Below are 24,038 nucleotides of genomic sequence, written 5' to 3' on the forward strand. Positions count from 1 at the left end.
TGGCTCAAAACTATTTAGAGCCCAATGATTGGTTACAATGAAGTACCCAAGTTTTACTAACCACTTCATATAATTTCTGTTTTTTTTTCGACCTCAACTTCTTTTTTAGCATTTACATTTTCAGTAAGCATTTCTGCAACTGTTGTTTTGCCTTTGTGCCCATGGAGTTAACACTGACATATTTGGTCATGCTATTTGTATGGCATTTCCCGGATACATGAGCTTCGAGATTTCTCGTAGGATGATCTCCTAATTGCGTCCCACTTATAAAAACATTGTCAGAATGTTGAGCGAACAGTTCGTATATTTTGCAACAATACCCTGCCTTTGCTGCACTGTAGAAGAGCCAGTTGTATTTTGATTCGTACTTGGCCGAAGAAAATAAACGCTGATCAGGAACAGGGACAGTCTGTGAATCAGATTTTTCAGAGTGAGAGTCCGATTCTGAGGACACAGGCCTTGTATCAACAAGATCAACATTTAATTCACTGCACCACTTGCAAGATCAACATTTGATTCACTGCTACCACTTGCAAAATCAACATTTGATTCACTGCTACCACTTGCCTGACATGGACCCGAAGCATTTTCTGTTTTGTTTATGTTTTCAAGCGCCGATTACTTGAAGAAAATATTGATCGTCTTTGTTTTGTTATCTTTTTTTATTTTTTTGCGATAATATTTCGAATTATGCGACATTGTCAATTTGATCAAAGTTGAATAGACGCTATCTTCCGGTAAAACGTATTCCGTTGTCCGGTACTTTTTTTATTTGAAAAAGTTTTTCCGATCGAAAACTCTACGGGATATTACTTTATTTCAGAAATGGTGTAGTTTTGTAATACAAAACCATTTTAGTTAATAAAATATACGTAACAATTGAAGAAACTTGAAGAAATTTAAAAACTGCTAAGACGGGCTAATAAGGTATCGGGATCCGTCTTTTACGGTACCGGGACCCGGATATTATGACAGCTTTGTTTGTCTCTGAATAGATGCTTGCATGTAAGGGAAATAACTGTAATTGATTTCATTTTTATCGGTGTTTTTCTTTTTAATCCCTCGATTTTTTTGTAACATCTGATTGGGAATTTTAAGAGGAAAATTGGGGGAAAAAAAGATACTTTTTGCCATTGGGAACATGACCGAATACCGGCTATAAAAATGGCAAAAAACCCTGCTGATGACGAGTGCCAGATTAAGTTTATGGATTAAATGGGTGTAGTATATGATGGCGAGTGTCAGATTTTGTTTATGGATAAAATGGGTGTTGTATATGATGGCGAGTGTCAGATTTTGTTTATGGATAAAATAGGTGTAGTATGATGGCGAGTGTCAGATTATGTTTATGGATAAAATGGTTGTATAATATGATGACGAGTGCCAGATTATGTGTATAGATAAAATGGGTATATTATATGGTGACGAGTGTCAGAGTATGTTTATGGCCACAATGGGTGTATCATATGATGACAAGTGTCTGATTATGCTTATGGATTAAATGGGTGTATTATATGATGAAGAGTGCCAGATTATGTTAATGGATAAGATGGGTGTATTATATGATGACGGGTGCCAGATTATGTTTATGGATAAAATGGGTGTAGTATATGATGACAAGTGCCAGGTTATGTTTATGTATAAAATGGGTGTAGTATATGATGACGAGTGCCAGATTATGTTTATGGATAAAATGGGTGTAGTATATGATGACGAGACCCAGATTATGTTTATGGATAAAATGGGTGTATTATATGATGACAAGTGCCAGGTTATGTTTATGTATAAAATGGGTGTATCATATGATGACGAGTGCCAGATTATGTTTATGGATAAAATGGGTGTAGTATATGATGACGAGACCCAGATTATGTTTATGGATAAAATGGGTGTAGTATATGATGGCGAGTGTCAGATTATGTTTATGGATAAAATGGGTGTAGTATGATGGCGAGTGTCAGATTATGTTTATGGATAAAATGGGTGTATTATATGATGACGAGACCCAGATTATGTTTATGGATAAAATGGGTGTAGTATATGATGGCGAGTGTCAGATTTTGTTTATGGATAAAATGGGTGTAGTATGATGGCGAGTGTCAGATTTTGTTTATGGATAAAATAGGTGTATTATATGATGACGAGACCCAGATTATGTTTATGGATAAAATGGGTGTATTATATGATGACGAGTGCCAGATTTGGTTTATGGATAAAATGGGTGTAGTATATGAGTGTCAGATTTAGTTTATGGATAAAATGGGTGTATTATATGATGACGAGTGTCCGATCTTGTTTATTGATAAAATGGGCGTATTATATGATGACGAGTGTCTGCATATGTTTATAGTGAAACTAACTTGTGCAAGTCTCATAGCCTGCCACATTGCAACATAAGATTTGTCTTTTGGAGCTATTGCTTATAATTTTTTAATTTCAACCATTTGTTCATTTATAACGTAAATGCTACAACGAACTTCATTATGCTAAATAGCGAAACATACCGCTATAGAAACATAGTTCCTACTCATGATACACCAATACATTTAACAAATAAAGTTAATAAACAAATGAACATGCTCAGTTCATTTCTATATTAACGTGTTTCATTTTAATATTTTTACAATAAGGACAGAAATAACGATAGTCATGATAAGTTCGAACAAGAATGAATATTGAATCACAGTTGAGTGAGAATGGGATCTATTCCATCTCTTATCTGTATGCTTAATATGAATTTGACATCTTTCATTCACGACTTGCATACTGTATGCCAGAAGTTTAATAACACGACGTCAAAAGTGAGTAAATTTTCATTGCAATATGATGGAACTGACGATGTCATGACGAAATGTTTTAAGATGAGACTAGCGACTACTGTGTTTCTGTATTTTCTGCTATTTCGGCGACAATGATAATCACAATGGCATCAAGTATAAAAAAAATATAAATACTCGACAGTGTATTTACAATGTAATGGCTAAGATACCATTTTAAGTATGAAGTGTATGTGACGACTTATTTGATGACTTAAACTTTTTCTCGCAGGCTAAGCAAGTTACTCCAGTTACGGTAAATTACCAAAACTGAACACCAACTTTCTGGCTCTATATAGTATTAGATCAGGCCAATGATGTTGAATAGTCGCGAAAATGTGTATTAACTTCATATATTAAGGTTTTATTTTGAATGTTTTTAATTTTTAGAAAAAGAAGAGAAAGCACATAAATGTAAAAAGGTTAACGTTCATTTGTTAAATGCAACACATGTGACGTTTGGGTATTCTTACATTTTCATCGTGATGGCATAGTTAGCTAGTTCGTAGGACCAAATCGGACCGCCATTTCGGAACACCATAATGTTTGGATTTTATATCACCGCCTGCAAAAACTACCCAGTAGAATTTAAGCGTTTTTGTAGTTTTTTTACTTGTATAAGCGTCACTGGTCACTTTATCGGCGAAACAGGAATTTGTACACATCATCAATCGCACTGTTTATTTGAAATCCGGGAGCAACCTTGGACTTTAAAAAGTTATTGACGAATATAAAAGAACATCTGAGAGCTAATACAGCACTTTTTCGTTCCTATTAACAAGCAAATTCAAGTTTATATACATGAGCTTAAATATTGACAGAATGTTATTATTATTATTGATACCTTTTCGCACAAGACGGTTTCATAGGTTCTGGTGATTACAAAAGCCAAAAGTTTAAACAAATCGATATAAAATGCATTAAGTCTACTCCGCAGTATATTTCGCAGAAATGATTTGTATTGCAGTTCGCAAATTAAAGATATTGTCGACTGTAGAAGAATGGCGTCAGTGACTCGTCAATGACCATATGTTCATCACAGCAGGCAGTTACGGGCTTGCTCAGTATATTTACAAATATTTTGCTGATTTTACATAGCAATGTTTTAGCTCTAAGGTTAATTGGGTATACCGTTGGGCCTTTTTTATGAATAGGCACGATAATGCTCTCACTACAAGATGGCGGAAATTTATCATTAACAAATGCTCCAATGAATGATGATTGAATAGTATTTCGGACCTTAACCACACCCCTTGAGATCTACTTGCAATGGCTTTTTGATCTGCTCTACATACTGGTACTGCTAGTCCGGCGTTTGCTGTAGGCGAGACACTGTTTTTGGATTAAATACAGTCGAAACCAAGCCCTCGCGATTCGGTTTGGTACATCCTGTCCGACTCTTACTGTCCTTCCCCTTTCCCGGAAGTGGGCTGGCACATGATCCTTGTCCTTTATGTATACGAATCGTACACAAATTTTGACGGACGCCTCTTTAAGAGATAATTCCGAAATTGCATCAAAATACTCAAACTGTCCTTAAAAATGACTTTAACTTAAAAAAGTGGTCAACTTTGTCTCATTTTGATAATATTGAATGTAACGAGTTTTAAGTGTTCCTTTTTGCTTGATGTTCAATCTGTTCTTGCCTCATCTAGGTTTAAGCAGTCGATTGCTCGACAAAGTTGATTGTACACGTGTGTTTTTTTCTGAAATCTGTTTTGTCTTGTTTTAATCTTTAAACAACCAACTCCAAAAGAGTGTCCGTATTTTTTTTCTTCCAACTAATCCGATTCCTTTGTTTAGTCCATTGTTTTTAAAAAAAAGCGTCGATATCTTCATAAATGCACTGAATACGTCCACGACGTGAACATGTCAGTTAGTTCACTTCGCGGAAATTCCACGGAACTTAAATTAATTGCAGAAAAAACTTTATACCTATTGAAGAACTATGTTGTTCATTGAGATCTTAAACACTTGACCGATTATTGTCATGCATCACTTTTACATCAGGAGAATAATAGGCGGAACGGAGAAAGTTAAAAATGTAGAGGAGGCAGAGGAAGGAAAGGGGGGGGGGGGGTAAGCGAAAGGTTAAGCCAAGAAAGCCTTTAGAGGGAGGGTGAGAGAGAAGAGAAAATGTAAAAGTGAGATAAGGGTGAATGGAGGTGATGATGATGAAGACTGTATATTACATGCAAAACCTGATAATAACCCTAATGTTATCTTCATTCTGTCGATTAAACCTTTATCTTCAGTCACATAATCATGGACAGCGACGTATCTCTTCATATGTATACCCTTTTATTGCAATTACATTGCAATTCTCTACAAAAGAAGCCAAAATACCACAACATGAATATTCTTGCTTTTAATACTTAAAAAATATGCAAACCCGTCTCTTAACTTGACGTTGTAATGCGAAGATGGCATGCCGTTCAGTGCAATACATTTGTCCACTTTGATTCATCAACGTCACAAAGAAAACTAAAATGTTCACAAATATCATTTCATCTGTTCATTATATGCCTAGCGATATACTTTGCTTTCTACTCTAGTGAACATACAGCACGACGTAACAAAAAAATACATATAACGCTACTGTCATTTTTCGATCTAGTATCACGAGTGTGTGTTTGAGTCACGTCTGTATCCTCTTTGGACGTATGCTGTTTGGCTTCATGTCGGATTGTCGCCGGCTTCTGAAAACAGTACATAACCTTTCCGCTACCATAGCCGCCTAATGCAGACCCTAAATTTGGGTGTCCCCATTACCTCTATCATACACCGGCGAACTACCACAGCAGTGTAAACCGTACTCAAATTTTCGGCTTCTGATTACCGCTATCGTACAGCGTGGGAATACCGCTTATTTTTATAATCTTGTACATGTTTTGCTAAAAGCAGAGACTTAAATCTCCTGATTAAAATGCGTTAGCAATAAGGTAAAATGTTCATCAATTTTGAAACAGTACAAGTTTATAACACAATTAAAGAAATTAATTACAAACATTATATAGTACATAAAATTATATAACATAACACCCTTATAAATCAAGTTTGCATTTCACGAATTAGTGACATATACATTATCCCTAATTAGGTAATGTTCAAGTGAAAATGTACATTTTTCCTTATACTTAAACCCTTTAATAGACACAATAATACAATAAAATGCATTTTATTGGTTTTATTATGTAATGGCAACTAAAATATTCACTTATTAATAAATATGACATATCGGCATAACTACGCTCTGGTTGACTTCGGAAAAATACAAAACTCTCATTAATACACTACGGATATGATGAATTTTGAACAAATGTAGAAATAACCGTAGACGTGTGTTGTAGTAATTTGACTGAAGACAATCATCAGTAGGTAAACGCACATGCAAAACAGCGCAATGGTAATCCTGTGATATGTAGGTTGTGGTATTTTTCATCTTCGGTATAAGCTACTTTTTAATGTTTATAAAACTACTATAGGCGAGTTTTGTAGATAGGAATTACTTATTTGAACAATTTGTTAAGAACATAAAGGATAATATTATGCATTAATACACTCTGGTAGTTCTAGTACAAACCTTTCAGGTAAATGTATTTCAAAATTGCCGGAGACGTTTAATGTTATGATCAATCTTGGAATTATACCACATGTGCATGCATAGATACACTATGGCAGTTTTAACTTTTGTAGTAACTCGATATTTATGTCTGTCGTTTTCCTCATAAATACGCTACGGCTAGTATATGATATTTCTAAAACAGCAATTTTGTACTACAGTAGTAGAAAAAGGTTTTCCAAAATACATTGTGTATTTCAAAAGTACAATGCTTAAAAAAATGTTTGTAAGGCAACGTTGCAAAATGTTTTTTTTTATTATTTCAATCATATTATGCATGTGTGTGCTTGAATACGCTAATTTAGCCTGCTTAATTTTAATGCAGACATCACACTATCACAGTTTTTCAGGCACGTCTCATTCTATGTAAAATTCAGTAATAAAACAAAAAGTGAAACTTATGATTTAAGAAGTGGTGTAACAATGTTTGTGTCTCTAGTTCATCGTTATTTGGGTCCTTGACGTGTAACCCTTAACAGGGCCTATTTTTTACTGTTCGACAAATGGTCTTGTCCCTGTTGTTTTCATTATATTATACATATTTTGTTTATTCTAGTATTTACGCATGCATAGAGCGATTACAAAACAATATGTTTTTTTATCAAATAAATCAGAAAGGAATTACAATAACGATTCTCTATCATGATATTTTACACACATGTTCATTCATTTCCCATATAAATGTATACTTATAGGACTAAAATCCAAATACGGATTCATAATTCATTCATATATCACGGTTATAAAATGTATAGATCATTTATTTACATCATAGGAACTTGAGGAATACATAGGGATAAAATCAAACATGACCAAAATCAATAATGATAATATCTTTTCTCATATCAACAAAGAACACATGTACATAATTATATAATAGAAAAATATAGACCAAAATATAAATCAGTTTTGACTGTAACTATTATATTGCTAAAAATATCGCAAGATTTGTCACGGGAAACAACACCAGTATAATCACAGCATGTGATTAATGAAACGGCAACAGTCTAGTGGAGTTTCTGGTGCAATGCAATAGCATCGGTCTGTAAAAAGAAATCACATATTGATGAATATTTGTTATAAAGACACGTTGTTAGCGACAATTGCATCGTATATGTATAATTTCGAAAAATATGTTCTCATTTTAAGCATGAAATGTTCAATTCTATAAAAAAAACATTAAAACAAACATTATTTGTCCCTTCAGGAAGAAAAGGTTGACACCTGAACAACATTTTGTTATGATTATTTCATCAATACTATATTGAAAATTTATTTAAATACATGATTGATCTAAACGGCGCTTTCTTGTACTAGACTATGAAATTCAAGATGTGCCATTAAACAGTAGAACTAATTTATGCATTTTCATGAACTTCAGAGGCCGTTCATTGTTTCGATTGAAGGGTCATTTCAAAATGCAACTATATAAAAAAAACATATATTTTTGAAAATGTTTAACATACATGAGTTGTTGTTTTCCGTTCATCTGTGTTTCTGGAGCCATAGTCTTGTTGGACTTGACCTCCACATTTGGCCTTTTCTAGAGGTAATGCCACGATACTAAATAAAACATTCCCTTAAATAAAAAACCATTTCATTTGAGTTTTAGTTTATAGACATTAGAATTATACTCGTGCAAGCTGACTCTGCACTGCACATTGCCAAAGAGGTCAAGTTAAAAAATGTCGCTTGTTTGTTTGGATTTCCTTATACGTGTGCTATTCCCGCCGATAAGTTGTTCTGCAACCTAAAAACAGAAACATAAAACATTAAACAGCTGATTGTTTTTTAAGATGTTGTTCATGTTTCATTTTGGTGGTACATGCAACGATCAATGTGTTATTAAACCTGATTATGGTTGTTACTATTTAACATTCTACAGCATGTTTGTAATATACTTTAAAAAACAATTACCATTCTCTCAAACAGCTTAGCCGGTAGCCGGAGGGTTGACGCTTTATACATGATGAATCACAAGCGAGATGTCCACGGCAGACCACACAAATTAGGTCCACAAATAAGCACTTTGTGTTGGTACACTGTAAATGTTGACTGTCTGCAACACCCATGCTCTTTTTTAATAAAAAATACTTTGATGCATGTTTTTTTCCCACTTTCCTTTTGTATTTACTTCTTCCGTCAAAACCTTGTTCTGCCGGCTATTTATAATAGGATTGAAACATGTGATCGGATTGCACACATGTTTTGATTATTCCCATGCAGTGGACATAAGCTTCCGGTCGGAAATATTTCATGCCATGTGTTTCCCTCTGCTGAGCATCCTAACTTTGCCATCTCTTTTCGTGGACTGATTTTGCTATTGACCAATATGTCCTTCCGGTGTTTAATGCGTGACACGAATGTATAGATCTTTTTCCAAACTCCTGAGGAACTGATGTTTTAAACTTGTCGGCAAATACAACATGATCATCCTGTGATGTTTTCTCTACAGTTCTCTACAACTGTTCGAGTCAACCTTACTTCTATCTTTCGACTTAAGTGAGCCTGGTAATTCCTGCGATACCCCATGACACACGGAGCACCAACGATTCTTGAATGGTGACCGTGACATTTGATCAATGCTTCATCGACAGATATGTATTTATGCATGTTGTATCAAGTCATGCTCCTTTCCTATACAACTTTCATAACAGGGGTCACTGTAGTTCCAATGTTACCTTGATGCGACCTTGTGATATTTGTCCGGTTGGTTTATTGTCTATTGCAGTGGTTTTCATGGCAACTGTGACAGCTATTTTGTAATGGATGTTCTGTTGATATATTTGCAGTCACTATGGTTTCCATGATAACTTTATAGCGATCACGTAATAGATGTCCGGTTGGATTTATATGAAAGTTATAGCATATATTTCAACAGTTTTAAAAGGAAGCTTTACTAGCGTTTAATGACCTTCAAAGGCAACGTCGCCTTTGAAATGGGTTGTGCTATGTTGATTACGTATTATGTTTATACAGGAAATACCGCTGCGTAGTTTTGCATACTTCTAGATTCAAGAACGCTACCAAAGTGCACTTAAGTGACTGATTTAGTTTAATTCAAACATGAAATGTCTACCTTATCGAAGTTAACACACAGTCCGTAAACAAATATCACAGTAATACCACTGCGCAGTTTTGCTCATTTCTTAAATTTAACAGTGATACCACAGCGTACTTCTGATACAAGAGGAAAAGCATAACCATGCTGTTTTATTAAAACAAATTTACAAAAGCCAGAGGCGAATAATGTTGAATGACGATTTTTAAAGAAATACCGTTGCTTATTTTTGCATGGTTATTATATTTGAAAGAAATTCCGTAGTGTAGTAACTGTTTCTAAGCCAAAGTACCATAGCGTATTAATGCTGTTTTTAAAATTCACAATCCTTCTTATTTTAATGAAAAACGTACCACAAATTTGTGGAAAATGTGCATTTTGCGGCAGTGGAACTGGACGTACCTACTTTTTCGGTACGTTTCAGTCGTCTACAGTATTCCTACAGTAAAACAGTAGCGGTAACCAGCACCCTTGAAAAATTGGTCTGCATTAGGCGGCTACGGTAGCGCGTCGATGTATGGTAGCGGTATTCGAAAGGATATAACATAGCAATATCAACATTCAAATAAAAAATAACGCTACAACGATTAAAGTCGATATATCTGTTCTGTTCTGTTCTGTTCTAATATATAAATATTAAAATTTACATTATGATGTAACCAATTAATTTAATTTTTCACACAATCTCACTTTGTATCATTTAATTGCGAGAAATTAATAAATCATTTATAAATACTAACATTGGCTTGCACATCTTCAAAAATATTCTTCAAATGATTCAACACTCTTCGGTGACCGAAGAAAAGGATATAAGTTCGTGTTATACTCCCTTCAACTTCAGTATTGCTGATCGTTCGAATACGGTGACCCTTACATTTGTTATTAACAATATTGTGTTGCATGTGAAGTCAGTGTTGTTTTGTGACGTAATCTCACACATTTGGTATATGTTATGTCTTTAACGTGTACCTCTCTACAGGGTCATCGTTAACCTTGTGTCTCCCAACAGGGTCTTCATTAACCTTTTGTCTAACAACAGGGTATTGGTTAACCTTGTGCCTATCAAGAGGGTCATTGTTAACCTTTTGTCTCACAACAGGGTCTTCGTTAACCTTGTGCCTCTCAAAATGGTCTTCGTTAATATTGTACCTCTCAACACGATCTGCGTTAACCGTGTGCCTCACAACAGGGTCTCCTTTAACATTGTGCCTCTCAACAGGGTCATCGTTTACCTAAAGCCTAACAACGATATCATCATTAACCGTGTGTCTCTCAACAGGGTCATCGTTAACCTTGTGTCTCTCAACAGGGTACTCGTTAACCTTGTGCCTCACAACAGGGTCATCATTAACCGTGTGTCTATCAACAGGGTCATCGATAACCTTGTGTCTCTCAACTGGGTCTTCGTTAACCTTTAGCTTTCAACAGGGTCCTTGTTAACCTTGTACCTCTCATCAGGGTCTTCGTTAACTCTGTATCTCTCAACAGGGTCGACGTTAACCTTGTGAATTTCAAAAGGGTCATCGTTGACCTTGTGTTTCTCAACAGGGTCTTCGTTAACCCTGTGCCTCTCAACAGGGTAATCGTAATCCTAGTGCCTCTCAACAGGGTCTTCGTTAATCTTGTGTCTCTCCACAGGATCCTCGTTAACCTTGTGCCTTTCAAAAGGGTATGCGTTAACCATGTGCCTCTCAACAGGATCCTCGTTGACAATGTGCCTCTCAACAGGGTCCTCGTTAATCTTGGGCCTTTCAAAAGAGTATGCGTTAACCATGTGCCTCTCAACAGGTTCCTCGTTTACCTTGGGCCTTTCAACAAGGTCATCAATGACCTTGTGTCTCTCAACAGGATTTGCGTTAACCATGTGCCTCTCAACAGGGTCATCGTTAACCTTGTGCTTTTAAAAAGGGTCACGTTAACCATGTGCCTCTCAACAGGGTCATCGTTAACCTTGTGCCTTTCAAAAGGGTCTGCGTTAACCATGTGCCTCTCAACAGGGTCATCATTAACCTTGTGCCTCTCAACAGGGTCTGCGTTAACCATGTCCCTCTCAACAGGGTCCTTGTTAACCTTGGGCCTTTCAACAAGGTCATCGTTAACCTTGTGCCTTTCAACAGGGTTTGCGTTAACCATGTGCCTCTCAACAGGGTCTTCGTTAACCTTGGGCCTTTCAACAAGGTCATCATTAACCATGTGCCTCTCAACAGGGTCATCGTTAATCATTTGCCTCTTAACATGGTCGTCGTTAACCTTGTGCCTTTCAACAGCGTCATCGCTAACCTTGGGCCTTTCAACAAGGTCATCATTAACCGTGTGCCTCTCAACAGGGTCATCGTTAATCTTTTGCCTCTTAACATGGTCGTCGTTAACCTTGTGCCTTTCAACAGCGTCATCGTTAACCTTGGGCCTTTCAACAAGGTCATCATTAACCTTGTGCCTCTTAACATGGTCTTTGTTAACGTTATGCCTTTCAACAGGGTCATCATTAACCTTGTGCCTCTTAACATGGTCTTTGTTAATCTTGTGCCTCTCAACATGGTCATCGTTAACCTTGTGCCTCTTAACAGGGTCATCGTTAATCTTGTGCCTCTTAACATGGTCATCGTTAACCTTGTGCCTCTTAACATGGTCTTTGTTAATCTTGTGCCTCACAACAGGGTCATCGTTAACCTTGTGCCTCTAACATGGTCATCGTTAATCTTGTGCCTCTCAACATGGTCTTTGTTAATCTTGTGCCTCACAACAGGGTCATCGTTAACCTTGTGCCTCCTAACATGGTCATCGTTAACCTTCTGTCTCTTAACATGGTCATCGTTAATCTTGTGCCTCTCAACATGGTCATCGTTAATCTTGTGCCTCTTAACATGGTCTTCGTTAACCTTGTGCCTCTCAACAGGGTCATTGCTAACCCAGTGCCTCTTAACATGGTCTTTGTTAACAGTGTGCCTCTAAACAGGGTATTTGTAAACCTTATGCCTCTTAACCTGGTCTTTGTTAACCTTGTGCCTCTTAAAATGTTCATCGTTAACATTGTGCCTCTCAACAAGGTCATCGTTAACCCTGTGCCTCTCAACAGGATCTTGTTTAACCTTGTGCCATTTAACAAGGTAATCGTTAACCTTGTGCCTCTCAACAGGGTCTTTGTTAACCTTGTGCCTCTCAACAGGGTCATCTTTTAACAGTGTGCCTCTTAGCAGGGTCTTTGCTAACATTGTGCATCTTAAAATTGTCATCGTTAACATTGTGCCTCTCAACAGGGTCATCGCTAACTTTGTGCCTCTCAACAGGGTCTTTGTTGACCTTGTGTCTCTTAAGAAGGTTATCGTTTACCTTGTGCCTCTTAACGGGGTCATCGTTAAACTTGTGCCTCTTAACAAGGTCATCGTTTACCTTGTGCCTCTTAACATGGTCATCGCTAACCTTTTGCCTCTTGAAAGGGTCATCGTTAACCTTGTGCCTCTTAACAGGGTCATCAATAACCTTGTGCCTCTTAATAGGGCCATCGTTAACCTTGTGCCTCTTAACAGGGTAATCGTTAATCTTGTGTCTCTTAACAGGGTCTTTGTTAACCTTGTGCCTCTTAACAGGGTCATCGTTAACCCTGTGCCTCTTAACATGGTCATCGTTAACCTTGTGCCTCTTAACAGGGTCATCGTTAGCCTTGTATCTCTTAACTGGGTCATCGTTAACCTTGTGCCTCTTAACATGGTCATCGTTAACTTTGTGCCTCTTAACATGGTCATCGTTAACCTTGTTCCTCTTAACAGGGTCATCGTTAGCCTTGTGTCTCTTAACTGGGTCATCGTTAACCTTGTGCCTCTTAACATGGTCATCGTTAACCTTGTGTCTCTTAACATGGTCATCGTTAACCTTGTGCTTCTTAACAGGGTGATCGTTAACCTTGTGCATCTTAACAGGGTCCTCGTTAACCTTTTGCCTCTCAACAGGGTCCTCGTTAACCTTCTGTCTCTCAACAGGGTCCTCATTAACCTTGTGCCTCTCAACAGGGTCTTCGTTAACCTTTTGCCTCTTAACAGGGTCATCGTTAACCTTGTGTCTCTCAACAGGATCATCGTATGCATTTTGCTTCTCAACAAGGTCGTTGTTAACCTTGTGCCTCTAAGCAGGGTCTGCGTTAACCTTGTGCCTCTTAACAAGATCTGCTCTAACCTTTTGCCTCACAACAGGGTCTTCTTTAACATTGTGCCTCTCAATAGGGTCATCGTTTACCTTTAGCCTCAGAACAGGGTCCACGTTGAACTTGTGCCTTTTAGAAGAGTCTACGTTAACCTAGTGCCTCACAACAGGATCTATGTTCATCTTGTGCCCCTCGATATGGTCTGCGTTTACCTTGTTTCTCTTAACAGGTTCATCGTTAACCTTGTGCCTCCCAACAGGGTCATCGTTTACTTTGTGTCTTACAACAGGGTCTTTGTTTACCTTGTGTCTCACAACAGGGTCTTTGTTAACCTTGTGTCTCACAACAGGGTTTTTTTTAACCTTGTGTCTCACAACAGGGTCTTTGTTAACCTTTTGTCTCACAACAGGGTCATCGTTAACATTGTGTCTCTTAACATGGTCATCTTTTGCCTTGTGTCTCACAACATGGTCGTCGTTAACCTTGGGCATTTCAACAAGGTCATCGTTTACCTTGTGTCTCTCAACAGGATCATCGTTACTCTTGGGTCTCTCAACAGGGTCATCGATTACATTGTGTCTCTCAACAGGGTCGTCGTTAACCTTGTGTCCCTCAACAATGTCATCGTTTACACTGTGACTCACACATGGTCATCGTTAACCTTGTGTCTCAGAACAGGGTCATCATTTACCTTGTGTCTTACAACAGGGTCATCGTTTACCATATATTTTACAACATGGTCATCGTTAACCTTGTCCCTTTCAACAGGGTCATCGTTTACCTTGTGTCTCTCAACAGGATCATCGTTACTCTTGGGTCTCACAACAGGGTCATCGATTACCTTGTGTCTCTCAACAGGGTCGTCGTTAACTTTTTGTCTCTCAACAATGTCATCGTTTACACTGTGACTCACACATGGTCATCGTTAACCTTGTGTCTCACAACAGGGTCATCATTTACCTTGTGTCTTACAACAGGGTCATCGTTTACCATATGTATTACAACATGGTCATCGTTAACCTTGTGCCTATCAACAGGGTCATCGTTAACCTTGTGCCTCTTAACAGGATCATCGTTTACCTTGTGTCTCACAACAGGGTCATCGTCAACCTTGTGCCTCTCAAAATGGTCATCGTTAACCTTGTGCCTCTAAACAGGGTCATCGTTTACCTTGTGTCTCACAACCGGGTTTTTGTTAACCTTGGGTCTCACAACAGGGTCTTTGTTAACCTTGGGTCTCACAACAGGGTCATCGTTAACCTCGTGTCTCTTAACAGGGTCATTGTTTACCTCGTGTCTCACAACAGGGTCATTGTTAACCTTGTGTCTCACAACAGGGTCTTTGTTAACCTTTTGTTCTCTTAACAGGGTCATTGTTTACCTTGTGTCTCAAAACAGGGTCATGTTTAATCTTGTGTCTCTTAACAGGGTCATTGTCAACCTTGTGTTTTTCAACAGGGTCTTTGTTAACATTGTGTCTCACAACAGTGTCTTTGTTAACCTTGTGTCTCTTAACAGGGTCGTTGTTAACCTTGTGTCTCTTAACAGGGTCATTGTTTACCTTGTGCCTTACAACAGTGTCATTGTTTACATTGTGTCTCTCAACATGGGCATCGTTTGCCTTGTGTCTCTCAACAGTGTCTTTGTTAACCTTGTGTCTCTCAACAGGGTCTTTGTTAACCTTGTGTCTCTTAACAGGGTCATTGTTTACCTTTTGCCTTACAACAGTGTCATTGTTTACATTGTGTCTCTCAACATGGTCATCGTTAACCTTGTGTCTCTTAACATGGTCATCGTTAGCCTGGTGTCTACAACAGGGTCATCTTTAACCTTGTATCTCTCAACAGGGTTATCGTTAACCTTGTGTCTTTTAACAGGGTCTGTGTTAACCTTTTGCCTCCTAACAAGGTCATCGTTAACCTTGTTTCTTTTAACAGTGTCTTTGTTAACCTTGTGCCTCACAATAGGGTCATCGTTTTCCTTGTGTCTCTTAATATGGTCATCGTTAACCTTGTGTCTCTAAACATGGTCATCGTTAATCTTGTGCCGCTTAACAAGGTCATCGTTAACCTTGTGTCTCACAACAGGGTCACCGTTTACCTTTTGTCTCTTAACAGGGTCATCGTTTACCTTGTGTTTCTTAACATGGTCATCGTTAACCTTGTGCCTCACAACAGGGTCTTTGTTAACCTTGTGCCTCACAACAGGGTCTTTGTTAACCTTGTGCCTCACAACAGGGTCTGTGTTAATCTAATGTCTCAAAAAAGGGTCATCGTTAACATTGTGACTCACACATGGTTATCGTAAACCTTGTGTCTCACAACATGTGCATCGTTTACCTTGTGTCTCACAACAGGGTCTTTGTTAAACTTGTGCCTCTCCACATGATCATCGTTAACCTTGTGCCTCTTAACAGGGTCATCGTTAACCTTGTGTCTCACAACAGGGCCATCGTTAAGCTTGTGTCTCTTAACATTGTCTTTGTTAACCTTGTGTCTAACAACAGGGTCATCGTTATCTTTTTTCTCTTAACAGGGTCATCGTTTACCGTGTGCCTCTTAACAGGGTCATCGTTTACATTGTGCCTCTTAACAGGGCCATCGTTAATCTTGTGTCTCTAAACAGGGTCATCGTTAATCTTGTGCCGCTTAACAAGGTCATCGTTAACCTTGTGCCGCTTAACAAGGTCATCGTTAACCTTTTGTCTCTCAACAGGGTCATCGTTTACCTTGTGTCTCTCAACAGGGTCATCGTTAATCTTGTGTCCCTTAACATGGTCATCGTTAACCTTGTGTCTTCCAACAGGGTCATCGTTAACCTTGTGTCTCACAACATGGTCATCGTTTACCTTGTGTCTCTCAACATGGTCATCGTTTACCTTGTGTCTCACAATAGGATCATCGTTTACCTTGTGTCTCACAATAGGGTCATCGTTAACCTTGTGTCTCCCAACAGGGTCATCGTTAACCTTGTGTCTCACAACAGGAACATCGTTTACCTTGTGTCTCACAACAGGATCATCGTTTACCTTGTGTCCAACAACAGGAACATCGTTTACCTTGTGTCTCACAAAAGGGTCATCGTTAACCTTGTGTCTCACAACATGGTCATCGTTTACCTTGTGTCTCACAACAGGATCATCGTTTACCTTGTGTCCAACAACAGGATCATCGTTAACCTTGTGTCTCACAACATGGTCAGCGTTAACCTTGTGTCTCCCAACAGGGTCATCGTTAACCTTGTGTCTCACAACATGGTCATCGTTTACCTTGTGTCTCACAACAGGATCATCGTTTACCTTGTGTCCAACAACAGGAACATCGTTTACCTTGTGTCTCACAACAGGGTCATCTCCTATACCTTGTGTCTCACAACATGGTCATCGTTTACCTTGTGTCTCACAACATGGTCATCGTTTACCTTGTGTTTCACAACAGGAACATCGTTTACCTTGTGTCTCACAACATGGTCATCGTTAACCTTGTGTCTCACAACAGGAACATCGTTTACCTTGTGTCTCACAACAGGGTCATCGTTTACCTTGTGTCTCTCAACATGGTCATCGTTAACCTTGTGTCTCTCAACATGGTCATCGTTTACCTTGTGTCTCACAACAGGAACATCGTTTACCTTGTGTCTCACAACAGGAACATCGTTTACCTTGTGTCTCACAACAGGGTCATCGTTTACCTTGTGTTTCACAACATGGTCATCGTTAACCTTGTGTCTCACAACAGGAACATCGTTTACCTTGTGTCTCACAACAGGATCATCGTTAACCTTGTGTCTCACAACATGGTCATCGTTTACCTTGTGTCTCACAACAGGAACATCGTTTACCTTGTGTCTCACAACAGGGTCATCGTTTACCTTGTGTTTCACAACAGGGTCATCGTTTACCTTGTGTCTCACAACATGGTCATCGTTTACCTTGTGTCTCACAACAGAAACATCTTTTACCTTGTGTCTCACAACATGGTCATCGTTAACCTTGTGTCTCACAACAGGAACATCGTTTACCTTGTGTCTCACAACAGGAACATTGTTAACCTTGTGTCTCAAAACATGGTCATCGTTAACCTTGTGTCTCACAACAGGAACATCGTTTACCTTGTGTCTCACAACAGGGTCATCGTTTACCTTGTGTTTCACAACATGGTCATCGTTTACCTTGTGTCTCACGTTTACCTTGTGTCTCACAACAGGGTCATCGTTTACCTTGTGTCTCACAACATGGTCATCGTTTACCTTGTGTCTCACAACATGGTCATCGTTTACCTTGTGTCTCACAACATGGTCTTTGTTTACCTTGTGTCTCACAACAGGGTCTTTGTTAACCTTGTGTCTCACAACAGGGTTTTTGTTAACCTTGTGTCTCTCAACAGGGTCGTCGTTAACCTTTTGTCTCTCAACAATGTCATCGTTTACACTGTGACTCACACATGGTCATCGTTAACCTTGTGTCTCACAACAGGGTCATCATTTACCTTGTGTCTTACAACAGGGTCATCGTTTACCATATGTATTACAACATGGTCATCGTTAACCTTGTGCCTATCAACAGGGTCATCGTTAACCTTGTGCCTCTTAACAGGATCATCGTTTACCTTGTGTCTCACAACAGGGTCATCGTCAACCTTGTGCCTCTCAAAATGGTCATCGTTAACCTTGTGCCTCTAAACAGGGTCATCGTTTACCTTGTGTCTCACAACCGGGTTTTTGTTAACCTTGTGTCTCACAACAGGGTCTTTGATAACCTTGGGTCTCACAACAGGGTCATCGTTAACCTCGTGTCTCTTAACAGGGTCATTGTTTACCTCGTGTCTCACAACAGGGTCATTGTTAACCTTGTGTCTCTTAACAGGGTCATCGTTTACCTCGTGTCTTACAACAGGGTCATTGTTAACCTTGTGTCTCTTAACAGGGTCATTGTTAACCTCGTGTCTCTTAACAGGGTCATTGTTTACCTCGTGTCTCACAACAGGGTCATCGTTAACCTCGTGTCTCTTAACAGGGTCATCGTTTACCTCGTTTCTCACAACAGGGTCATTGTTAACCTTGTGTCTCACAACAGGGTCTTTGTTAACCTTTTGTTCTCTTAACAGGGTCATTGTTTACCTTGTGTCTCAAAACAGGGTCATTTTTAATCTTGTGTCTCTTAACAGGGTCATTGTCAACCTTGTGTCTCTCAACAGGGTCTTTGTTAACATTGTGTCTCACAACAGTGTCTTTGTTAACCTTGTGTCTCTTAACAGGGTCGTTGTTAACCTTGTGTCTCTTAACAGGGTCATTGTTTACCTTGTGCCTTACAACAGTGTCATTGTTTACATTGTGTCTCTCAACATGGTCATCGTTTGCCTTGTGTCTCTCAACAGTGTCTTTGTTAACCTTGTGTCTCTCAACAGGGTCTTTGTTAACCTTGTGTCTCTTAACAGGGTCAATGTTTACCTTGTGCCTTACAACAGTGTCATTGATTACATTGTCTCTCTCAACATGGTCATCGTTAACCTTGTGTCTCCTAACATGGTCATCGTTAGCCTGGTGTCTACAACAGGGTCATCGTTAACCTTGTATCTCTCAACAGGGTCATCGTTAATCTTGTGTCTCTTAACAGGGTCTGTGTTAACCTTGTGCCTCCTAACAAGATCATCGTTAACCTTGTTTCTTTTAACAGTGTCTTTGTTAACCTTGTGCCTCACAATAGGGTCATCGTTTACCTTGTGTCTCTTAATATGGTCATCGTTAACCTTGTGTCTCTAAACATGGTCATCGTTAATCTTGTGCCGCTTAACAAGGTCATCGTTAACCTTGTGTCTCACAACAGGAACATCGTTTACCTTGTGTCTCACAACATGGTCATCGTGAACCTTGTGTCTCACAACAGGATCATCGTTTACCTTGTGTCTCACAACATGGTCATCGTTAACCTTGTGTCTCACAACATGGTCATCGTTAACCTTGTGTCTCACAACAGGGTCATTGTTTACCTTGTGTCCAACAACAGGGTCATCGTTAACCTTGTGTCCCTTAACATGGTCATCGTTTACCTTGTGTCTCACAACAGGAACATCGTTAACCTTGTGTCTCACAACATGGTCATCGTTAACCTTGTGTCTCACAACATGGTCATCGTTAACCTTGTGTCTCACAACATGGTCATCGTTAACCTTGTGTCCAACAACAGGGTCATCGTTAACCTTGTGTCCCTTAACATGGTCATCGTTTACCTTGTGTCTCACAACAGGATCATCGTTTACCTTGTGTCTCACAACATGGTCATCATTAACCTTGTGTCTCACAACATGGTCATCGTTAACATTGTGTCTCACAACAGGGTCATTGTTTACCTTGTGTCCAACAACAGGGTCATCGTTAACCTTGTGTCCCTTAACATGGTCATCGTTAACCTTGTGTCTCACAACAGGAACATCGTTTACCTTGTGTCTCACAACAGGAACATCGTTTACCTTGTGTCTCTCAACATGGTCATCGTTTACCTTGTGTCTCACAACAGGAACATCGTTTACCTTGTGTCTCACAACAAGGTCATCGTTAACCTTGTGTCTCACAACAGGGTCATCGTTAACCTTGTGTCTCACAACAGGAACATCGTTTACCTTGTGTCTCACAACAGGATCATCGTTTACCTTGTGTCTCACAACATGGTCATCGTTTACCTTGTGTCTCACAACAGGGTCATCGTTTACCTTGTGTCTCACAACAGGATCATCGTTTACCTCGTGTCTCACAACATGGTCATCGTTAACCTTGAGTCTCACAACAAGTTCATCGTTAACCTTGTGTCTCACAACATGGTCATCGTTAACCTCGTGTCTCACAACATGGTCATCGTTAACCTTGTGTCTCACAACATGGTCATCGTTAACCTTGTGTCTCACAACAAGGTCATCGTTAACCTTGTGTCTCACAACAAGGTCATCGTTAACCTCGTGTCTCACAACATGGTCATCGTTAACCTTGTGTCTCACAACAGGGTCATCGTTTACCTTGTGTCTCACAACAGGAACATCGTTAACCTTGTGTCTCACAACAGGAACATCGTTTACCTTGTGTTTCACAACATGAACATCGTTTACCTCGTGTCTCACAACAAGGTCATCGTTAACCTTGTGTCTCACAACAGGAACATCGTTAACCTTGTGTCTCACAACAGGAACATCGTTTACCTTGTGTCTCACAACAGGAACATCGTTTACCTTGTGTCTCACAACAGGAACATCGTTTACCTTGTGTCTCACAACAGGAACATCGTTTACCTTGTGTCTCACAACAGGAACATCGTTTACCTTGTGTCTCACAACAGGAACATCGTTTACCTTGTGTCTCTTAACATGGTTATCGTTTACCTTGTGTCTCACAACAGAAACATCGTTTACCTTGTGTCTCACAACATGGTCATCGTTAACCTTGTGTCTCACAACATGGTCATCGTTTACCTTGTGTCTCACAACAGGAACATCGTTTACCTTGTGTCTCACAACAGGAACATCGTTTACCTTGTGTCTCACAACAGGAACATCGTTTACCTTGTGTCTCTCAACAAGGTCATCGTTAACCTTGTGTCTCACAACAGGGTCATCGTTAACCTTGTGTCTCACAACAGGGTCATCGTTAACCTTGTGTCTCACAACATGGTTATCGTTAACCTTGTGTCTCACAACAGGGTCATCGTTAACCTTGTGTCTCACAACAGGGTCATCGTTAACCTTGTGTCTCACAACAGGGTCATCGTTAACCTTATGTCTCACAACAGGGTCATCGTTAACCTTGTGTCTCACAACAAGGTCATCGTTAACCTTGTGTCTCACAACATGGTCATCGTTAACCTTGTGTCTAACAAAAGGGTCATCGTTAACCTTGTGTCTCAAAACAGGGTCATCGTTAACCTTGTGTCTCACAACAGGGTCATCGTTAACCTTGTGTCTCACAACAGGAACATCGTTTACCTTGTGTCTCACAACAGGAACATCGTTTACCTTGTGTCTCACAACAGGAACATCGTTTACCTCGTGTCTCACAACAAGGTCATCGTTAACCTTGTGTCTCACAACAGGGTCATCGTTAACCTTGTGTCTCACAACAGGGTCATCGTTAACCTTGTGTCTCACAACAGGAACATTGTTTACCTTGTGTCCAACAACATGGTCATCTTTAACCTTGTGTCTCACAACATGGTTATAGTTTACCTTGTGTCTCACAACATGAACATCGTTAACCTTGTGTCTCACAACAGGATCATCGTTTACCTTGTGTCTCACAACATGGTCATCGTTTACCTTGTGTCTCACAACATGGTCATCGTTAACCTTGTGTCTCACAACATGGTTATCGTTTACCTTGTGTCTCACAACAGGAACATCGTTTACCTTGTGTCCAACAACAAGGTCATCGTTAACCTTGTGTCTCACAACATGGTCATCGTTTACCTTGTGTCTCACAAGAGGAGCATCGTTTACCTTGTGTCCAACAACAAGGTCATCGTTAACCTTGTGTCCAACAACAAGGTCATCGTTTACCTTGTGTCTCACAACAGGAACATCGTTTACCTTGTGTCTCACAACAGGGTCATCGTTAACCTTGTGTCTCACAACAGGGTCACCGTTTACCTTGTGTCTCACAACAGGGTCATCGTTTACCTTGTGTCTCACAACATGGTCATCGTTTACCTTGTGTCTCACAACATGGTCATCGTTTACCTTGTGTCTCACAACAGGAACATCGTTTACCTTGTGTCTCACAACAGGGTCATCGTTTACCTTGTGTCTCACAACATGGTCATCGTTAACCTTGTGTCTCACAACAGGATCATCGTTTACCTTGTGTCTCACAACATGGTCATCGTTAACCTTGTGTCTCACAACATGGTCATCGTTTACCTTGTGTCTCACAACAGGGTCATCGTTTACCTTGTGTCTCACAACATGGTCATCGTTAACCTTGTGTCCAACAACAAGGTCATCGTTAACCTCGTGTCTCTCAACAGGAACATCGTTTACCTTGTGTCTCACAACATGGTCATCGTTTACCTTGTGTCTCACAACAGGGTCATCGTTTACCTTGTGTCTCACTACATGGTCATCGTTTACCTTGTGTCTCACTACATGGTCATCGTTTACCTTGTGTCTCACAACATGGTCATCGTTTACCTTGTGTCTCACAACAGGAACATCGTTTACCTTGTGTCTCACAACAGGAACATCGTTTACCTTGTGTCTCACAACATGGTCATCGTTAATCTTGTGTCTCACAACATGGTCATCGTTTACCTTGTGTCTCACAACATGGTCATCGTTTACCTTGTGTCTCACAACAGGAACATCGTTTACCTTGTGTCTCACAACAGGATCATCGTTTACCTTGTGTCTCACAACAGGATCATCGTTTACCTTGTGTCTCACAACATGGTCATCGTTAACCTTGTGTCTCACAACAGGAACATCGTCAACCTTGTGTCTCACAACATGGTCATCGTTTACCTTGTGTCTCACAACAGGAACATCGTTTACCTTGTGTCTCACAACAAGGTCATCGTTAACCTTGTGTCCAACAACAAGGTCATCGTTAACCTTGTGTCTCTTAACAGGAACATCGTTTACCTTGTGTCTCACAACATGGTCATCGTTTACCTTGTGTCTCACAACAGGATCATCATTTACCTTGTGTCTCACAACATGGTCATCGTTAACCTTGAGTCTCACAACAAGGTCATCGTTTACCTTGTGTCTCTTAACATGATCATCGTTTACCTTGTACCTCTCAACAGGGTCTTTGTTAATCTTGTGCCTCACAACATGGTCATCGTTTACCTTGTCTATCTCAACAGGTTCATCGTAAACATTGTGGCTCACAACAGGGTCATCGTTTACCTTGTGTCTCTCAACAAGTTCATCGTAAACATTGTGCCTTACAACAGGGTCATCGTTTACGTTGTGCCTCACAACAGGGTCATCGTTTACCTTGTGCCTCTCAACAAGTTCATCGTAAACATTGTGCCTCACAACAGGGTCATCGTTTACGTTGTGCCTCACAACAGGGTCATCGTTTACCTTGTGTCTCACAAAACGGTCATCGTTTACATTGTGTCTCCCAACATGGTCATTGTTAACCTTGTGTCTCTCAACATGGTCATCGTTAACCTTGTGCCTCACAACAGGGTTATCATTTACCTAGTGTCTCACAATAGGGTCATCGTTAACCTTGTGTCTCACAACATGGTCATCGTTAACCTTGTGTCTCTCAACATGATCATCGTTAACCTTGTGCCTCACAACATGGTCATCGTTTACCTTGTGTCTCACAACATGGTCATTGTTAACCTTATGTCTCTCAACATGGTCATCGTTAACCTTGTGTCTCACAACAGGGTCATCGTTAACCTTT

At 39.6% G+C, this 24,038-nt stretch overlaps 2 protein-coding genes across 2 annotated transcripts in view; both read right to left on the reverse strand.

Annotated features, from left to right (window-relative positions):
* Window positions 1-5,180: 5,180 nt before the first annotated feature.
* Window positions 5,181-24,038, reverse strand: part of LOC128219187 (calcium-activated chloride channel regulator 1-like) — a 36,793-nt gene continuing 17,935 nt past the window's right edge. The window contains exon 16 of the mRNA XM_052927000.1: window positions 5,181-5,515. The gene's annotated coding sequence lies outside the window, so the exon portion shown is untranslated. The remainder of the gene's footprint in view (window positions 5,516-24,038) is intronic.
* On the reverse strand, window positions 11,091-18,748 carry LOC128219186 (uncharacterized). The gene is made up of 5 exons (XM_052926999.1): window positions 18,335-18,748; window positions 15,019-15,177; window positions 14,102-14,248; window positions 11,510-12,058; window positions 11,091-11,396 (listed from the first exon to the last, which is right to left on the reverse strand). The coding sequence occupies exons 1-5, from the start codon at window positions 18,746-18,748 to the stop codon at window positions 11,091-11,093; spliced, it is 1,575 nt and encodes a 524-aa protein (XP_052782959.1).

Source organism: Mya arenaria, chromosome 15, assembly GCF_026914265.1.
Source record: "Mya arenaria isolate MELC-2E11 chromosome 15, ASM2691426v1".
In the NCBI taxonomy this organism is placed as follows: Eukaryota; Metazoa; Mollusca; class Bivalvia; order Myida; family Myidae; genus Mya; species Mya arenaria.

Coding starts and splice junctions, on each gene's coding strand:
- LOC128219186 (XM_052926999.1), bottom strand. CDS start 18,748: ATGACCCTGTTAAGAGAACAAAAGGTTAACAAAGACCCTGTTGTGAGA. Junction 15,178..18,334: donor ACCCGGTTGTGAGACACAAG/GTAAACGATGAC, acceptor GACCCTGTTAAG/AGACACAAGGTTAACAACGA. Junction 12,059..14,101: donor AGGTTAACGACGACCATGTT/GTGAGACACAAG, acceptor GACCCTGTTAAG/AGGCACAAGGTTAACGATGA.